This window comes from Mya arenaria, chromosome 6 (assembly GCF_026914265.1).
Source record: "Mya arenaria isolate MELC-2E11 chromosome 6, ASM2691426v1".
NCBI classification, from domain to species: domain Eukaryota; kingdom Metazoa; phylum Mollusca; class Bivalvia; order Myida; family Myidae; genus Mya; species Mya arenaria.
The window spans coordinates 75,633,613-75,655,636 of NC_069127.1; the positions used below are offsets into that span (position 1 = coordinate 75,633,613).

A 22,024-nucleotide genomic window follows, 5' to 3' on the forward strand; every position below is an offset into this window, starting at 1 on the left:
ACATCTAAAATTTGATCAAAGAAGGGGCCAAATTCACCTCTATGTGGTGAAAAAAGATTTATCCAAATTCAAATTAGAATTTAGTTGTGGGAATCCGTATGGACAGACACAGTGCATTCCCGAAACTTTATTCATCAACAATTTGTCACTGGCTCATTTTAAATTATGGTCCACACTGAAGAGGAAAGGAATTAGCTTTCCATAGGAAGCAACGAAGACATTGCATTATTCGATTACAACTTTCAGTTTTTCTTCCTCCACAGGGTTTTCGAACAAAAACACACACGAAGTGATGCGAATTACCTTCACTGTTTCATTTGGAGAGATTTGGTGTTATATAAATTGTATTAATAGACTAGTGTAGTCCTGTTACGTATCTATTATTTGCTTAAGATAAAATAAATGCCCAGCTTCGTTTTATTAAAATGTTTAAATATATGCCTTTTATACATTTCTCCTTAGGTAAACATGTCGTTAAAATGATTTCATATTTAATTAATATTTATTTCATATTTATATTTTAATCGATGTATATTGTCTTTAAATACCATCTAGTTTTGTGTGTGTATTGGTAATGTTTTAATTAAAATGCTGATTCAATTTTTACTTGACTTTATGTTACTGATCAGTATCTCAATTATATGTGCTAATGATTATGTGAAACGTCATAAGATGTTGTTTTTTTTCATAAAAGAGTTATTAAATGTTGTATATGTTAATGTTGAAATATCCGTTTGGTTTAAAGATACGTATTTAAAACCCATCGTTTCTCAACAACTTTGAAATAAAATAATGACAGATGCAAATCAAGTAACTTGCAATTGTGAAGTTTGTGCACGTAAACTGGTTTAAACCCCCAGTAAATTTACATTTGAATGACCGTTTTAAGGCGGAACCTAACAATCCTTGATAAACAACAACTAGTTTTGTATATAGAATATATGCACTGTGTTGTTTGTGGAGTTTTGTGCCAGAATGAGTCGTTGATTATATTCTCAGGTTCATGTAATGCGCATGCGTATTAGGTATGCACCTAATGTTCGGATATGGGTCTTAAGTAGAATGAATGGGTAAATGTCATGAATAAATGTTCTGGACAGCAGATCCGTCGGAAGCAGCAACTAAATCAAAATCCTTATGTAACCCTATACGATCTCACATAGTGCGTGGCTCTTATGAACTAAATTGATTTACCTATTTGGTTCAGAATATTGTACAAGGGAGCCGTATAAGTGCTGGTTTGTCTTCGGAAAGCATTGCCTTAACAGACAGCGTTGGACATAATTAAGTATTGTTTGCGGCGAGATTGTGTGATAAGGAACTCGCCATTTATGAGACAAACATGATGGAGAACACTGTCACTGTGTGTATTGCTATATACTCTCTGAAAAAGGCCACAACTAATTTTCAGGAGAAAGAGCAAAATAAAAAAACAACACACTATATAAGTATAAGAAAGACTGAGAGCTCAAAATATTATTTTTTTATAAAAACCTACTGAAGGCTTGATTTCCTTCACTTTCATGTGTACTAAAGTAAAAGAAAGTAAGGCAATTATGTTTGTGACATGACAATTCTGTTATGTTATGAAACTGGGTTACGCTTTATGATACAAGTATACTTAAGTATACATCATATATTTTAAAAACACTTATGCAATATGCTGCGACTGCAGCATTTCAAGTAAAACCAATCAAGTTCGTTATAAATATCGAACATGCGTGTTTTTTTATTTCTTGTTGTGATCGAAATTATCTATTTTGTCTTTTATAGAAATATATTGGTAAGAGTGAGTACAGATTATGTTGTACTTCAATTCTAAAATAGAACTGGGCATTCAGTAAAGAGTTAAACTTTTCAAAAAGATTTTCATTTCTGTCGCTTCAATTGTCATTTGTCAACTTAAGCATTGATTGAAATTTCTCTTCTATTATCAAATGTACAGAACAAGACATTTATCGCTAGTTTGTTTTTCATTATATGTATAGACAAATTGTTTAATGAGTGCCTTTTGAAATCAAACTTCACTTGTTGTAATATTGGTTTTGGGAGAAATGATATAAATATATATAAAATACTTATGATATTACTCTTCTTCAAAAAGAGGTCATTCGGGTCTTAGATCTGTATTTAAATATAATACTAGTTTCTGTTTAGTGCGAATTATTTTGCAAACTTTAAATGGCCTTTACATGTAACAACATAACTAACGGGCTTACGCTTGTTCAATTACAAATGCTTTGCCGCAACACATCCGACTTTAACATTTGTCAGCAGCATAATATGTTTGTTACGATAATCGGGGAAAAACACCGCTGGACAGTCTAAAGTAGTTCATTCAAACGTAGAACTGGAATATTCCTAATTGGGTGTCACTGGCAGCAGGCAGTGTTATTTATTACCCACGGTTTTTACAGCATGACATGAGGCAAACTTAACATTTTTGTCCGTAGATCGCACTGAAGAACGAACATTATCATTACATTTTATGATAGATATATCAGTTATTCAATTGCAAGTCAGTTCGTAAAATAATTTCAAATGCACACGCACTTCCGTATTTGATATTTCCTTCAAAAATATTTCAAATAATTAGTTAAATTATATTTGAAAATACTAATTTTGTGGAAGACATCAAGGACGCCGCGAATGTTATTGAAACATTATTTAAAGGAAGCAGATGCAGTCATCAGCATACCAAGTTTTAGGTACCTGGATCCAAGCGTTCTTCAGTTGTAAACAAAATCGGATGTTCAGCTTAAGGTCACTACGACATTGGCTTTTGACCAACTGACTTCAAAATATTGAGGTAATGTTTGTATGAGCTCTACCTAAGTTCGAAATTTCCAGACCTTTGCGTTATTCAAGTAATAATAGGAAACTGTGTATTTTTTACTTACGGAAAAAACTACCTTTGACCCACTGAACTCAAAAGCAAAAGGGCTCATCTGCATGCCATGACAAGCCGGTCTACAAAGTTTGAGATCCATGGACCATTTTTGACCGGAAACCGATTTTTATCTAAAAGTCACCATAAACCTGACCTTTGATCTACTTACCTCAAATTTAATATGGTTTATCTACTGGTCATAACCATAATCATAATTCATGCTATTAAGGTTTGGGTTTCTGAGCAAAAGCATTCTTTAGAAATTGAATTTAAACATGATGTTCAATTGTAAGTCATCGCGACCTTGACTATTGACCCACTGACCTGATTATCAATGAAGGTAATATCATGGTCATGACCTGCTGACCTAAAACGTGAAAGATCCCTTAGCAAAAAACATATCGGAAATCGGTTTTCGGTTAAAGGTAATCTTAAGGTCAACACGGCATTGACCTTTGAGCAACATACCTTAAACCAATAGGTTTTATCTGCTTGTCATGACATACCTGCCTACAAAGAAGTTTAAGAAACGTGGGCCTAACGGACGGATGGGCGGACAGACGATCAAATAACTATATCCAGCTGAGGCATACAAATCCCAGGTGACGTGATTATAACAATTATAAACTTAAGGTTCAATGTTTATAGTTAGGTGTCACACAAGCTTGTGGTGCATAAAGCAAATTCACCAACTTTTTTATGAGCTTCGATGAATCCGGTTTGTAAACCAAACTATAAAAATCTGTTGCCTACGAATTTTGGAACAAGTGGTTTGTAATAACGGTATATGACATACGTTTGTTTTTTATTTTGATGTTTCTTTTGCCTTCATTAGTTTAGACATTGTTTGTTCATAAAGGTTTTTTTATCAACCATACTTTATAGTTTGATTATACATTATTAATGTTGGCTTGACTAATTGATCACGTGATACTCCATGGTTAAAATTTGAAACATATTCAAATTGACGTTACGTTTCCACGCGACGTCAATGATATGGAACATTTATGTCAGAAGTGAATTCGTGTGCACAGACAATATATTGTCTAAGCTGTATTGAGAGAAATGAACTTTCAGCTTTTTCCATGAATTACTTTAACAGATAGATAAGGAGATGTAAAAACACCCCTTTTAAAAACGACGCCGCACTTTTACTCATGTTTTTTTCATTTTCAGTTCTAAGGTTTATTTGTCCCCAAATGGAAATCAGACATCCTCAATGTGTCAGGGCAGTTCATTAAAACAGCAATAAATGTTGGTTGGCTTTGGGTTTTTATGGTCATTGGTCAAATACAAACTGTAGTAGTACTTTACTCCTCGACACGACAGCGGCAGTTTGAGAAGAGACATTGCAATGTTGCCAGATGTTTTGCGTTCTTTTAAGACTTTAGATGATTCCATGGGTCGGGTTGGAAGACAGAGGTATCCCAATTAGATTGAAAGAAACTGTACTGTACGGGGTTTATGTTTTTCTTTACCCGACGAAGGTAATAGGTAAATACCTTTTTTCTCATCCCGTTTTCAGGGAAACACCATGTTTAAAGACCAAAGTCATGACCCTAAAAAGTTCTAGGTTCTCAACAGTGTCTATATAAGAATGTCCCATTTGAATTGAGATAATACATCATTAAAACCGGTAAAAACTGTTCTTTTGAACTCGGATTAGTTGAACACCACAAATCGCAGCTTGAAACAATTTTGTACATTTTAATAGAAAACTCATGTTAACTCACAAAAATGACTATTTTCACCAACTTAAATGTTTGGAGTAAGTAGTATTTTTAATCAATTATACTAAATAAATTAGTTGACTGTGTTTGAATTGTAAATCAGTTTTTTTTTTTTTTACATTAAACTTAAATTTTCAAGATTTAAGATTCAAGACATTAATTTAGTAATTTATTCACAAACGTATTCCTCATTCCATTATCAAAGGTAAAATTCAAATATACATAGTATCAACGATAAAACGATATGTTTAAATGTGAGACAAAAAATTTAATATGATCATTATTTATAATCAGAATGTTACACATTAAATTCGTTTTATATATTGTTTAAACTCCCATTGAACATGAACAAACGAACGTTAAGCAAATGTATAATCTATTTGTCACGAACAGAGACATATCACATATCAAACATGTACATTGTTAATAATTATAATATATGAAGGAAGATAATTACATAAAATAGAGTTAATTTATAAACGTTTATCTTACTTAACTAAGTGAAATTTATTAAGAAACAATATTAACAATGCTATAACAACGTTCAAATTTCTAAGAAATAAACTTGCACACTTTAATTGAATGGAATGGTTCGGATTTTGCATAAGGTCAATGAATTTCATCATGCTAGGTCTAACACAGTATCTGTATTTTGAATACGTTCTACATAAATTATCAAATACATTACAAACACAAACAAAATGAAACTCATCTTTAACATCACAACTATTAAATATCGTGAAAAAGCATTGACTATGAGCATTTCTATTGTTACCATAAAACGTAACTGGTAAAACGAGTCTCAATTTAGTAAAAATAATTCGATACTTTGAAGCATATTTATAGAGATGCCTACGGCTGTTATTTATCGAGTTGAACGAAGATTGTTTAAACTGATCAATACGTTCATTACTAAGTAGAACGATATCATATCAATGCAGCAAGGTATTTATCCAAACATATGCAAGCAAAAGTTTTAAATTACTTGCTTAAATAGACTTTCAATTCGTAGAGTCTGCTACAAGACCATTATACAATGTGCTGACTATGATATGTCATCAAAATCTTATAATTTGTGTAATTATGATTTATAAAACTTCAAATAAACCCTTTCTTTTTATTTTTCCAAACCCCCATAATTCAGAAATATAATTCAAAACTGGTGATACAAATATGTCAAATAATTAACAAATCGAATTCGGATTTAAAGGCTTGTTTTTCATTTTAGTTGGACATTGAATACCTTTCCCCGCTAGTGTTGATTGGTTCAGTATAAACGTTCCAGTATAACCGATTTTCAGCATTTTTGACAGGACACGTTTTCTCAACACGACAATTTTACTTGTATTAGAGTTAACCTTTAATCCCAAACTTTAAAAATATGAATCTAACAGAGTTAAACTATTTTGCAAGTCTTCGGGAGAATGCCCCATTATAACCATGTCATCTGCAAATAACATATACGTACAAACGATATTTCTTCTAAGGTTATACCCGAGTTGACACTATCCATTAAAACAACTCCAGGTCTTCTAAAAAATGAGAAAATAATATTTGGGACATAACTTCCCCTTGCTTTAAGCCAATTTACATTCAAAGAAGTCAGAAAATGTACTTCAATTTCTTACACGAGCTTCTATTTTAGAATACCTATCACGTAATGTTTTTAAAGTTTTGCTATGTACACATAGATTATATAATTTCAACCGTAGACATTTTCTAATTATACTGCCACTTACAAATGGCAGTATTAAATACAAAAATAGCATCCACAATTGAGCGACCACTCCTAATACTTAATAAGGCATAGTTAATGATATCGTTATTTTCAGGCCACTCTGTAATACATTTATTTATATTCCACTAAAGATTTTAGAAAAACAGATCAACCACTGGTCAGGAAAAATGCGGTAAGGAGAATACGGTTGAAAATGTCAACCAAATGAAACGACTCAACCTCGATGGAAGCAATAAAATTCTCATTTAATAACTTATCACCAGGAAAAGCTTTTTTTCTTTAGATATTTATAGTTTCAATTTCCCTTCCAGTAATTGGAAAGTCGAGGTTCCTCAAAAATACAATCGTCACTATCAAATTATTACAAAACAGCCTTGCGCTGTCATTCGACGCGGTCGGCATGTTGACATTTAACCTAAAAAAACTATCGAAAAAAAATCATAAATGCTAAAATTGTTATTAGAATATTTTGTTACTGAAGTGCCTCCAAAAATTATTATGTTAACGATGCTTCAGCTTTTCATTTTCTTTCATTTTTATCTTTTTCACATCGCCTTTTCTTCTTTTTAATAAGGCGCTCATAGCGTATGTGTTATTATCACAAAGTTCTTACCTGTTACTATCAATCTACAACGATTATATATTATAAGGCGCCCCTATATACAGGCATTTAGCGTTTTTCACATTTTCAATCTAACCAATTTGCCTTTTTACAATGATCTTGGTAAACAGATCTTGGGCTTGTCAGTTATAACAGTAGTTTTTTGGAACCACGGGCGCTACTACAGGGTTATTTACATCGATAAATTTTAATATACAATCATTAACATTATCCCTACTATTTAAGGACGCATCATTTGTAGACTAGTAAAAAAATAGGTAATATCGCAATAATATTGCGTCGAAAACTACCACAAGCTTATTATTTCAAAGAATGCTTGATTTCACATATTTATGAGAGCTATATACTAAACTGTCCATAATATGTATTCTAAAATAGACCGGGGCGTGGTCAGACCATTCGTTTATAGAACCAATTATAAAAGTCTTTGCTTACTTGAATATCATTTTCATTTAAAAATAAATAGTCACAACACTAGCGCCTGTTGAACATACATATGTGAAATCACCATTATTGAAATCGTATAATATTCGATTGTGACAATAAAAACCGAGCATGCTTTGCATAAATAAAATAGTTTAATGCTATGACGGTTACACTTATTACCTTGTGAATAATGACCAATGGTCTAATATGGGCAATACTCGTCAAAATCAATACTGTGTACGGTGCGATCACCCCCTTTTGCGACAGTTGTTTGGCTAAATTTAAATGAATCATACATCTTGATTCTGAGGTTTTTCTAGCTGGTGTGTTCATATGGGTCGAGGGATCCCCGGCATATATTTTATAACTAAAGACGTGTTTGATATTGTTATATTCCATGACAATATGGAAAGTCCAGCCTCGACGCACCACTACTTGGTGCGGGTTGTTGTTCTGCTTGGCGTTTGGGAGACTCTAGCCGCTGCATGTCCAATGTCCCTGCGCTGCTAGGCCGAGGTATGTCCAGGACTCCTGGACATCAAGGCAGGCAAACACAGTGTATTTAGGCAATAAAATTCCATTTGTTTTGTAACGAACTTGATCACACTGCGATAATGTCAAATTAAAATGTCCGGGAATCAATGCGTTTAAAGTATGCTTCTTTCTATACGACTTGTTACCTTTTCATTAATATATTAAGACTTTTTATCATAAAGGCGTTAAAAAAGTTTCGATAGATTTCGTTTTCATGAAAATAAAATAGGACCTCTCTAACACGGGATTTATAATCATTTGTAATTTTATTGATGGCATAACAATAGTTATTCAATTTATACGCAGAATTAACGTGAATCCATGCAAACATAGTATATAATATGGAACATTTCCAGCATTTCTAGTACACAATTGCTAGAATGCCGTTGGTCTTTTAGAGGGGAAAACTGGAAATAAACCATAAATCATTATGCAAACTCACCATCGCCTGCTGTGATAAAATAATCCTAGCTTCCCGAGCCAGTGACAAATGTTTCTAAAGGCATACAGTGAAAGGAATACAAAATGTCTTTCCATTTGTATTTTGATAAATCTTGTTAGTTCAACAATATCTCATTTTCATCCCTATTGAGCACGAATATGTGATTCGTCGGAACAGAGGTTACAGAAAGGAAGGATGCAATTCAGTTGGAACTTCATTGTACACTGAAATGACAGCCTTGCTGTTGCTTGTGCATTTTAGACATCGAGTATATTTTTGAATAATACGAAAAACAACAACATATTTTTAGTACTGTTTGTAGAGTAACCGTGAATATGATCATTTGTCAATGATCGTATTAATTTGTACGTATTAATTGTAATAAATGAAAATATCTTATTTAAACCTTTCATTTTAGTACGTAACCAATTGTGAGATATTCAATGATTGACAGGGCCGCGAGAAAGGCCATGCTATATAACATATAGTTCGATCATACGGCTCCAGCCATATGGCTTCCGATTGTTGGTGTTAGTTTGTATTTAACAACTATCGGAACTTAACAAATCTTTAGTTATCGTTTAAAGCAAACCTTAAACGTAATAACAGAAATACTACCACAACGTGTTGGCGTTTTGTTAAGGCCCCTAAGTTCTTCATCAGTTCGCAATAAATACTAATTTAAATTCCTCAAATGGAAACTATATAAAACAGGTAACCAGAAACAATGGCGCTTTCACAGAGACTGATTTAAACATAATAAATTTTACTTTTCTTGTGGATGCAATGTGCTATGTAATAGTTTACAGTTGTTGCATATGCATTTGTGTAACAGTCAAAACTGTTGTCCCGAGGAGGAGGGGAAGACTTCTGAACTGTTGTCCCGAGGTCGAGGGCAGCAGTTTAGAATGTCATCCCCGACACCGAGGGACAGTTTTGACTGTAACACAAATGCCCATGCCACAACTGTTTTATTACCTGATTATATATTTTTGTTCAAACACGAAAAAGACAAATAATTTTGTAAAGCGAATATATTTAAGTTTCACAACAAACATCAATATCACATGATAGATATTCACTTCATGTACAATTGATTTGTTTACGTCTGGTAATGATATTGATCAAATAGACGATTGAGCGCTTGAAATTTTCGGTGAACCAATTAAAAATACAAAACCAATACCGGAAATTCACGATTTTAAACGATTGCAGTTTATTTTTAGAATCTCTGTTCATACTGTTTACCGGTCAACAGTTCAAAGCATTGTAATGTTGATTACTATTTGTAAAGCAGTCGAAAATACTGAATTACGTGTATATAGAGTATCGGGTAATACTGATTATTGTTTTGTTTTTCATGCAAAGACTTGTCTATATTATTTAAAACGCAATCTTAATTTGCGTACATGTCGATACGAAAATGCAAATGTCCATATGGTGCCTTCAATGAACATGCATATACATGTATATCAAAGTAAATGCTCGTGTTGTTTGATGGTGCGGTGGTGGATTAATGACGACCACACATTAAGCCCAGTTTTCTTATGGATAACTCATGTTTCTCTAGTGAACTAATTATTTCTCATTTGTGGTCACCAAACCAGACAAGTGGATTGCCTCCGGGTTCTCCGGTTTTCACCACACTCTTGCGTAACATTGTGCCAGCGAGAGTTATCAATATATGTTGTATAAATAACTTGTTTCACAATCTTTGTAAAGTAAACCAGCTTAAATAACTTCCCATACATATGGTAGTTATCTAGCTCCGATTCAGCTGCGTTTTTCTTCGCTGGATATTATCTGTTTGGGTTTACTATGAGGATAAAATAAGATTTGCAATCCTAAAATTTTAAAATTATAAATTCTAATTTTTTGTTAAAAATTAGAAAATCCTACTTTATACATTACCCCAAAACAAGTGAGACGCTGTTGATTGACGTCTTAACGCGGAAGAATTTAATTGCAAAGTTTACGATTTCTTTTATAAAAAAGCGCTTAGATTGTCTTCTTTGTTTTTGTTGTATTGTGTGATTCTGATTGTAGTGTTTGTTATCTAATGCCATGTGTGTTACTTGCTTTCATGTGTGTTTCCCGTTGTCTCTTGTGGTTCTTGTTGTTACCCTAGTGGTATTGGGTGTGTCTGTTTATCGAGCGTGTTTCTCCTTATCTTGAGTGTTTCTTGTTAGGTTTGAATGGCTCGTTGTCTTTTGTGTTTCTTGTTGTCTAGTGTATTCCCTGCGTGTATGTTAGGTTCTTATCTCCTATTCTTGTTCTATTAAACAAATTAGCTGTAAGGTGTTGGCTGCTGTGCTTTTCCCAACTGATTTCGTTGACTTACTGACAAATGATATTTGATTGATTTTGATTTCAATTCTGTTGAAATAATTTATAAAACATAAACTGTCTTGTGTTTATATATTTAGTTATATACTTTGAAAAAAATGTTCGATTAAAACGGTCATTTACCTGTCTATGAACTTGAAACCCAATGACACTGATAAAATGTATGACTTGAGCACAAGATTTATCAGCTAAATTCAGAGAGTTTTGCAAGGAAATCATAACAAATTCTTTGCGAGTATCGCCTTTCACAAACAGCATTGCCACATGAGATGAGTATTGTATGTCGGCAAGACAGTCCATTAATACTTTGGGTGACAAGTTATTCATCATTTATGAAGTAATCAGGAAAAGAGAAAACCGTATGTGTGTTAATGACAGTTTTTTAAACCAGTTGCATACAACATAGAAAATAACTATTCATCATAATCTCTTGAGAAAAAGACAAATAAGGGCGTCACAGTATCCTTATCACATTCAAATGGATACTGATAAAATGGGTCTTTGATGGCGTTTTGATGTTGCCTACACCGTTAGTACCTTTAATCAGGCAAATATAGTTAGTTTAAATTACAGATTCAAAGACGCAAAAACGTTATTTCAATATTACAATAATTACTACAGTGATAAGCTCAGTTGTCGACAATTCAATCAACAGCCTTGTTAAAATATAAGAAAGGAGCCATACGACTCTGAGCGAGTGACACAAACGTACAAACACCACATACTCGCGAAACACACCACCTAAAATGACCACACAAGTATCAAAATACCTGAACCGATGGACGATGGGAACGACGTTTTGAAACGGCCAGTAAATTGTAACATGAGTCTTAACAAATATGTGTTGATCTATTAATAGAGAGCTGACATAATGTTCAATTTGTAAATTGTCAGTAAGTTTCAACATATATTGAGCAAAAGCTGTCATTGTTTTAACCTCAAAATTGTTTTAATAGACTATAGTACAATCATATACTAAATGATTAAAATAAAAATCAATCAATTTCTTTAAAGGCTTGAGATTTCAACGACATTCATTTCCTATAGCTTTAAAATTGTAGCAATTGACTGTATAAATCGCTTGAAAATACCGTTTTTCGGTCGAAAGTAATTTCTTTCTTTATATTTTCTGTTATTGAACAAGATTCCTTAAAAAAATAACCAAAATATGCTCGTTGAAAATACCTGTTTGTTTTGCTAGGGTTAAAGATTATATAGAAGTAAACAAAATGGATTAAACAATAAAATCTAGCAATAATTATTTCACTGTAGTATTGTTTTGAGAACCACATTAACAAAAAACATACACTCTGTTGCGTTAGACATTGCATTTTATATGTATAGATATCAGTATATTTTCAAAGGCCTTGATGTGGTTGCAATTTTTATGAGCTGAAGGTTCGCCGTAATGCAAAATTACGTTTTTATAGCCAAAACCTCTTCGAAAAGACTATTATAATTTACTTCCATGTTCAATGTTTTGCAGTAATATAATAAATGCATCGTTTTGCATGTATGTTTAGAAACTGAGCAAGTTTAACGAGTGCAGACTGAGTATTCAAACTTAATGGTGCACTAGGAATAGTGTTACAAAATGATCAACACAATACAAACAGCAATGTCTTAAAAAAATGCCTTTTTGTTATTTGCCTCTATTCTCAGACAAAAATAACACACACACGATAAGTCCGCGTCTTTAATATATTTTTATTTAAGACAAAGGCAACAAAGGTTCGTTGACAGGATGGTCTGATACATTTTTCCATAACAAATGGATATTGTCGTAGAAAAACTTCAACTAAAAAAATCGATAAATTCCTAACACACAAAACGTAAAGCAAAAACATAAACTTGCTCTACTCTTGGCAAAGATTTTTGAAGTCGAAGACATATGCAATGAAAAACATTTAAATCTTTAAATCTTTTTGCTATCCTATTCATCTTATATTGGTTAAGACACTATTTATTACAATACAGCATTTGCAATTACAATTTCCAGACATTTAAGTTTGATCATACTCAAAGGATAACAGTGGCATAACAAGTATTTAAGTGATGCACAAAACACAATAAATAATACAGAATGAAATGGGAAGCTTTGAAGCCTAGACTCAGTATCGCTATTTATATATCGAAGAAAACCCTTGAGATGCTTTAATACTAGCTCAACTGGAAAGGGTTGTTATTTCTCATTACTAGTGTTATGATCACGAGGATAAGTTAAGACAATACTTGAATTATCATTTTTTCAGTGTTCTAAAAAAATTCTTCTTCGACCTTTCCAACCTCATGCAATGCTCTCGTGTTACACGGTAGAACTATGTTTCCGTTGTGTTGTTAATTGTAACACCCATATCCCATTAGTGGTAATAAAAGTAAATCATGGTGTTAGCGAGGAGTGGCAAAATTTCCGGCTCATCTGTCTTGATCATGACAAGCATATTAAGTAAACTATACCAAGAGTTCGAATATTGACTTCAGATAACGGATGCCTTTTGTTGAACTAATGGAAACTAGCAACACATAAATATATCTATAAGTAGCAGGCATAACGTTTATCTTTTGTTAAATATTTACACCTCAACTTCCTTAAATGAACTGCCTTTCGGCAATTGCGTTCATCAATCGATGAACGCAACATCTTCGGATATGTTCGGATCGTAATGCATTGCATAACAATATACATGAAAGCTATTGATCTTGTTATTGGTTGTATTGCGTCTGCAGGTCCCGTAAAATATAGATCAACATTTTTAAAAGTGTTAATTATATTTTAAATATATTTTTACCAGAAGTGTTTCAATTTTACGTTTTAAAGTGATTTTAAGTGGTTGATCTTTTCCAGCGTTATTGTGACGTCATTTGAAACAAATGTTTCCGGTTATAGTCGGGTCGTTCTATTTACCGAATGGGTAAGAACGGGTTACTGAAAGGTTTTCTTAAATGAAATGAAGTATTTTTTTAACAATTCTTGAATGAAATAATGAATTATTGGTGTAAATATAAGGAATGAATTGCGGGGTTGATGTCATTATCGGGGATATGAACGCAATTAGGTTGGTCAAAGTACGCGTGAAGCTCTCCGGACTCCACACACATTGACCAACCCAATTGCGTTCATACCCCGATAATGACATCAACCCCGCAATTCATTCCTCAATTGACAAGATAGACACCAGATGAAACAAGTGCAAGAAAAAATGTAAAAACCTTACATAAACCCGATATTGATGTGTACAACGCTTTAAACTACTTACTGATTATCAGATAGCTTACGACACATTCAACTAGCGCAGTTTTTGCGCACTTTTCCGCTTGGAAATTTACTGGATTTGTCTACCACGTAAATCGCAGTTTATTTAAAAAAGCGTATCGTATACATGTGTAAAATAAACACAGAGAAAGCTATCATTTTTGTTTTAAATCAGTCAGTAACAAGTACAACAAGCAGTTGAATATTCTGTATGTATTGCAATAACATTTTCATTCAGAATTATGAGAAAACTAAATTCTTACATGGAAAGAAGTAAACGGTAACATGATTTAAAAAATCACTTTTAAACCATAACCAAGAGAAGTTGATAACCAATCCTTCAGTAGTCTAAGTACAGAGAAAACTTGTAATAAGGTTCTGTAGTGACATACTGACTTGATAAAATATGAATACATCACTTAACATAGTTAAACCTTAACATTTTAACATCAACTGGCATTATCTATAGAAGAAAATCAGTCGGTAGCGGTTACGTCCCTCGTTTCTTTAATCGATTGTTCAAATCCCACCATCGATTATCGCCGACGTAGGTCTTTACGATCAATTTTCGATTATAATCGATCATCGGCACAACACTAGTATTGACAATTCTAGACTTGTTTTGAAGACATAATGTATTTGCGATTTTAAGACCATCTGGTGTCCAGCCCCTCTAATTTACGATTTGATCACTGTAATTATTCCTCAGGGTCCAAACCCTAGTATTAAAAAAGACTTTCAAATTTACATTTCCGGACGGTACATGTATTTCACCATTTTATGTAAAATGTCTGCCATGTAAAGTCTTGGGCCATATTCAATATAATTATTTTCCTTATATCTTAAACATGCCGCACTGATTCCCTTCATTTTTTTAAAGTCAGTTTAATAAGAGAGTTAACAGAAGGAGTTATTTAATACTTAGCTTTATCTATTTTAATCAATTAAGCTCACCTATTCACATTGTCGTTCTTATGTGTTTTTGCGTGTTGAAAATGGCAATGACAAACATTTATTTGCTAAAAGGCAAGAAGCACATCATGTCAAAGGTAAAAATGTCGACCAGAACGTCTTATTTGAGGTAGCATTTATTTTACGTAGTTTTTCCGAGATTATCGCCATATAATTCGGGATGAGTATTACCATAGAGGATCAGATTTAAGACTATAATTATATTTTGAGATTATATCGTCATGCTAAATGAAGATTTAAGAAAAAGTTTGCATTATTCTAAATCTAGTAGTCATGGATATACAACCACATGCGAAATGAATAAGAAAATGCCGGACTGAGACAATGGAACATCGCCGACCGCCGAGGGTAATTTACAAATTTAGATTTAAAATCACCCTAAATATCTTCGAAAACCGCCAATTTATTCCGCATCACACAATTCCCTCACAACTTCGGAAAACACAAAACACATTGGACCCCTTGATAACGCAACGGTATGTTATGTTTCTTAACAGAGGAATAAGACCAAACCTGGTCACATTGGCAACCGACAGAAATTACTTCGATCTTCCATTGAACACTCAATTCTTCCTCGGGAGACATACATTGGTACAATATCATGTTTTTATACATTTGAGATGAATACTAAGAAATACGTATACACCCTAACATTTACCTTTGAAAATTATATTTTGATTCTCGATTGAAAATAAATAACATGCGTATAATGTGTGATAAGGCCAACATGTTTCTTCAAATGCGAAGTCACAGTGTTTATAAAAGGTCATTTATTTTTTGACTCTCTATATCTTAATAATGTTGATAGCTGAAAAAACACACTTGTTTGAAGACCCAACATTTTGAAAAGGCGAATTCTGGAATATGCTTGAAAAGGAGTTAAATCTTAGCAAAACTAACATCAAAACGTTTTGTTGCATGTTTAGAAGCAGTTTATTATTTTCTTGTTCACATTTGCAGACGACAAGTGACGTGTGTGAGAGCCTAGGAGGTTACGACTGTGAACGCTGGAGAGACTGTTGCCAGGCAGCAGACACATGCTGCACGAGACAGAGATCTATTTCGCCAGACTCTCGGCTAGGTACAAGAAAGCCAGTCAAAGAACAGAAAGTATCATAAACAGATTAACAAAAGATCTTCTGAAATAGTTTTTGCTTACTTTTGTGGTTGAAATTTAAGAATATTTGTATATATTTTTTTTATTTATTTAATGGACTGTTCTTCAACCGTTTATACGTTTTGTGGTAATTTTTAGCCTCACTTCTCAGGAGGTATCGAATATATTATTAAGTTCTATTTAAAATTGAAATCACTTCGATAGCCAATTCTGTTCTAGGTCATTGTCCGCGAACGTGGGATGGCTGGAGTTGCTTTGACGACACGTCACCAGGGAAGTGTGTTCGTCTCTCATGTCCTTCTTATGTACAGTATGGAAGTCTGAAAGGTTAGAGTAGCAGTAATAACTCTTCTTATCATATGTCTGCAATTTGAAAACAGGGATTTTCTTGTTAGTTAAGTAAAAAGTCTGAACAACCATGACTGTTACTGTAATGATAAATCTGAAAATACATTTCCTTGCGGGGTTATACGGCTGTTTGCCTCGGGTCAGTTTTTTTATATGTTGACAGGACTTTTACTCTGCAAGGAATAGAAGAGATGGAAAACGTGATTTCATAGAATACTTAATGATGATTTATTTGCTTATGGTATTCACCCTTCATATCAATTTACAAATTGGACGACTTTCAACGTATTTGTTTTCCAAAAGACATTTGATAAACCTGAAGTGTTCATTTAATATCAATGAAAACTGGTTTAAAAGTTTTGTATGTTGACGACTTCAGTTTTTACAAGAGATATCTTTATAAAAGATAAACGGCGTTAAACTTTCGTATATCCTTTATTTTAACTATTTTCGTACAAAGTCAATACGATCTTCAGAATACATCCTTTTTGTGCCTCTTGACTAAAAATTAAAACAATATAAACGTTTCCCTTTCTTTTTTCACCCATTTTATACAGATAGGCCGATCACAATAAAATATTACATACCATTCAATGATGATCTTTTATGCATACGATATATTCATAAAAAACACGTAGCATTTTGTCATTCCGTGTTCCTCTTGTGTTATCATCAAATGCTCAAACTTGCTCACGAAACCACGAACAAAAATAATGACATCTTATATTTAAACTAATCGTAAGGCCGGACTCTTTGTGTCTTTAGGAATATTTCACATGCAAGAGACTCTTTAATTTTGATCGTGTTTTCCTATTTTCTGGACATGCAAACATAATAACATTACTTATTGGTGAACTATTCAAATCAAACTAGATGCGCTCAACACATACTCAGGGATGCAAGAACACGATCACCTTGCTAAGCATTTGAAAGCACGTGCCATACACACTGACTGAGTATGTTGTTTTATAGTTGGTATGGTAATAGGATGCCATTTTATTGTATGACATAACTTCTTGCATTTAGAGCTATTGAAATATCTGCTCTTGCAGTCCTGCAATTTCAAATAGTATTGAAAATCTAAATGCTTTAAACGTTTCAAGATTTGTAGCCAGAATTCAACAAGACGTCGTTTGTCCGTGAGGCCTAGCAAGTGTGCGTTGTTATGACTAGTTAAACATCATAGGGGTAAATGAGAGGTCAATTTCTGCTTTATTTATTATGTAATGTATTTAAACTTGACAACTCTGCTCGTCCCCGTAGTCTGTATTGTGTTATTACCTCTTATTATGATTTCTTTTTGAAAATCGTTAAGGTTCATTAGATGCTATGAATTGTTAACACTATAATTATGTTTGTATGTGACATAAAAGGATTTATGTAGTTTGCTTGGCCAGGAAGTGTTATTAGATTGGTTAATTTTGGCGTTTACACCCTTATGAGCATCCGCTTAATAAGGCTCTGCGCTACATTAAATGCCGACGTTTTGATTATTCAAACATTATATAAGAATAAAGGAATTCATTGTCCGTTTCTCAATAGGTTCGTAATGAAATTTAAAAGCAACTAAGAATATTTTGTTTATGATTTGTATATGTTTTTATGAATAAAAGGATCACCTCTTAGTGATTCCAAAAAGAAAAAGGCTCTGGGCTACCTTATCAACCGCATTATTGACAGAACGTTTTCTTATCAGAAAAGTAGAATGCACTCGACATTGGTGGTCATTAATTTTGCGAGTGTACATCGCGTGAGAAAAGTAATTTTGAATTCCACAGCATTCCTTACGTCCTCCTCAGATTATATTTGTTTTCAATATTTATATGAAAAAATACAGAAACAAGCTCAGTATCCAAAAGTTTAAACATAAATTAATGGCAAAGTGTAAACTCCAAAGACATACAACACAAAAACAAAACATAACAAACAAGGAACATGGAACAACATCACAAAACTCCACAAACAACATGGTGCATATATACTCGTACTATATAAAAAAACTAGGTGTGTTTATCAAGAATTGTTAGATACCACCTTGGAACAGTCAGTAAAATTTAAATTTAGTGGTTTTTTTAACCAATTTGGGTGTACCACCTCACTCTTATCCCAACAATCCCGAATTTAGTAACCTAAAATCGTTACATTTAATATCTAGATATTCCACTGGAATTTTAACCTGAATCAACGTTCATGTATGTATTTTTCGAACATTGTACTGAGTATACATGCAGGGTTTTGCAGTATTTCGAAATTACTTTCTATGTAAATTTTTTTGTATGTTTTATCCTGCGGTGTCTTGCCGCCAGTCAAGATATCTACATTGCAAACACTTGGTGTATAAAATTGTTCTGTTACAAAATTTATAGGTATTGCGTTGACTCTTTACCAGGTATATGATAGACACATTTACGCCTTGTATGACACATGGAACTCCCATTTGGTTAAAATATCTGATTCAAGAACAAACACTGCAGAACATAGTTGTAAACATAAGTTTCACGTTTGGAATCAAGTTTAATACAATTTGGTTTTTTACTGGTCTTAACCTGAAAGAAAAGTATTGTCATATTCATGGTGTCGTTATCCACTGTGTCAGACTCGTCCTCGTGCAAAACTATAACCCACTCAAAATGTTTGTTATATATATCCAATTGGAAAAAGCCCATTGCCAATGTTTACATTTAGATGATTCAGATTGAACAATTACAATTAGTCTGCAAAGAAGCCTCGTTTAAAGATTAAACAAACTGCACAGACAGCAGGTCATTCGATACTTTTTATGAGACATGGCCATTTAGATGATTCAGATTGAACAATTACAATTAGTCTGCAAAGAAGCCTCGTTTAAAGATTAAACAAACTGCACAGACAGCAGGTCATTCGATACTTTTTATGAGACATGGCCATTTCAATTTTTGCAGCCTAATGTTACTGAAGACATGATAGCATATTTTCCTGAAACATTGCTGGTTCTCAACTAAAATATCTATGTCGTTTGAAATTATGTTTTCTTCCAGAATCGTTAACGATAACCTGCAATCGCTCTAAGTTATTATGTAGTTTTGGGCATTTATCTTGTTTACTTGAATATTCATTGATAATCATGAAAAGCCTTAATTATAAGAGAAAACAACAAACAGAACGAAATATACAGGAGGGCAAGAGAAAAGACTGCAAAGACAGGGCATATTATCGGAAAATTTCTCTTCTGATATCGTCTCTCATTCTGCACAGTTTATTACCATACAAAATAAACTGATCACCACCTTGCTATGATTATATTCCGAACTCAGCGTCAAGAATGCTTAAAAATTTACCTAATTCTTTAAGAAAGTACAATGACATTTAACGCATATTTGTTCTTCGGGTGGTTGCAGCTGTTAAAATAATTTGGCAATATTTTGAATACGTGTTACTGTAGTTTTGAAAATGGAATACAGCTGAAGCTTTTAGGAAGCATTAATAAATTGCATCTATCATTACTGACAAATTAAATTCATGCCTTAAATGTATAAGACCTCACTTTCAAAATGACATTTTAATGATTGTTTTTAAACTATATCAAATATATATACTTACTGCTAATTGTTATTAAACGATTAGGCTGTAATGTAATTTTTAAACCCTTAGTCAATAAAATATCAATAACGTTTAAACGAACTTAAATGATCAAACCTTGATAAGTATAAGAGCAAGAACTTACATGTAGTTCGGTTTAGTGTTTTTTTTTTTTCAATTTGGGAATACATGTATATGTGCTTGATGCAAGAACTGTTCTCTGAACACTTTTAGTAAATTATTCCTAGCTTTATTATTTGAATACCACGCAAACAATTTTCGGCAAGTGGCGTAGACTTGCCACTTAGTAAATCAGTCGTTATTTATAGAGCAAGACGCATTATAATACCACCAGTTTCCGGAACATAAGATAGTGATATACAGGCCGATGCCTGAATCAACCAGATGAAATAAGTAGTTCATTATTTTAACACGAGGATAAAGAGACTACTAAAAGTATGTTTACAGGACACGTTTGGACATACGATTCCAAATTCATGCGCATTAAAAGTCCATACAAATGAGCCAAAGCCCTCATTTGTTTATGGCTTTGAGAAGGATGATATTGAAGAAAAAGCCTTATATCCGTTAGTCAGATCACCCTTTAATGACATATATACAGTAAGTAAAACTGTGTGTTTGGTGCAAACTCGTCGTATTAAAATGCAAAAACTAGCCGGCACCATACACAAGCTATATCTTTGTCGTCTGAAACAAACATTGTATTCGGAATGTCCTTTCAACTAGCCAGCGAGCGTTGCTGTGACCATTTAGAAAATTACTTTCCGAGAAACACAAAACGCCATTTATTAACTGTAGGTCAATTTTATTAGCTTAAAGCGTGTAGCATGTGATTGTGCTATACATGTTCCTATTATTTTATGATAATTATAACGGCACCATTAACAACGAAGTTTGACATATAATATTAAAACTAATAGTAAAACACGACCCAGTTGTGTCCTTATGATTATTTCACATACAATATTCTCTTAAATTCTAATAATGTTGGCCCTATGTTATGTTCAAACAAACATGTCTTATGTTAATAAATATCAAGTGATGAAACACTATATTATGACCAACACATACACATATGAAGGTAACTAAATACACATAAATGTATTCACAAACATGTCTTATATTAATAAATATCAAGTGATGAAACACTATATTATGACCAACACATACACATATGAAGGTAACTATATACACATAAATGTATTCACTTGTAAATAGGTGACAAACAAACCGATATAATGTAATGCTAGGGTGTAATCCAAGAACTGAATATCGGAGACGAATGTAATTCCTTCCGATCATCTTTCGTCCCCTACTTCTCAAAAATTGTTAGCAGTACTGCGTTCTATTAGTTCTGCAATTCCTTAAGGTGTTGAGATATATGTAGACAATTCGGACTAGAATGTTTCTTTTACAAGATTCACAATCAGAATGCCCACAGGAATGAAACGACAACACGTTGAACTTGTGTGTGGTTAGGTGACCTGAACATCTAGGGTACATGAAAGGAGAAGTGTTCTCCCATATATCATATATGTATGGTATCCGAGACGGATTTTAGTTACGAGTAGAGTAAGGGCGCAATTTGGAGGCGAGAGTTGGGATGGATGATCGCTCACTCAGTTACCGAAAAATATGGTATTCTCAAAACGTGTTATTGGTGTGTGGGTTTTCCTACATGTCTATTTGGGCTATTTTCAATTAAGCATTCTGGTTCATTTTATTTGTATGTTTGCTTCCATATCTCACACATTTGTGTAAGGGAGTAGGGCGTTCCAAGGTGGAAATTCATCAGTCATTGATAAGGTAATTGAGATACGTGTGCGGTTAATTTGTTGTGTCTGTATGTTTTTTGAGTCCTTTGTTCAATTACAGTGAGCACAATCCTTGCCAGAACATCTATAATAGTTGAAACATATTTCTGAGCAATGAGTAAAACATAAGAAAAAATGGATGCGACATGAGTCGGTTGAAGGAAACATAAGGTGCTCACTTTTGTTTAATAAAATTCACCCTTCATTTAAGAA

At 33.1% G+C, this 22,024-nt stretch overlaps 1 protein-coding gene across 1 annotated transcript in view; it reads left to right on the forward strand.

The window, feature by feature from the left end:
• Window positions 1-22,024, forward strand: part of LOC128239442 (calcitonin gene-related peptide type 1 receptor-like) — a 94,983-nt gene that overhangs the window by 37,511 nt on the left and 35,448 nt on the right. Inside the window, exons 2-3 of the mRNA XM_052956075.1 lie at window positions 15,914-16,034; window positions 16,290-16,397. Coding sequence (XP_052812035.1) covers window positions 15,914-16,034; window positions 16,290-16,397 — 229 coding nt within the window. The remainder of the gene's footprint in view (window positions 1-15,913; window positions 16,035-16,289; window positions 16,398-22,024) is intronic.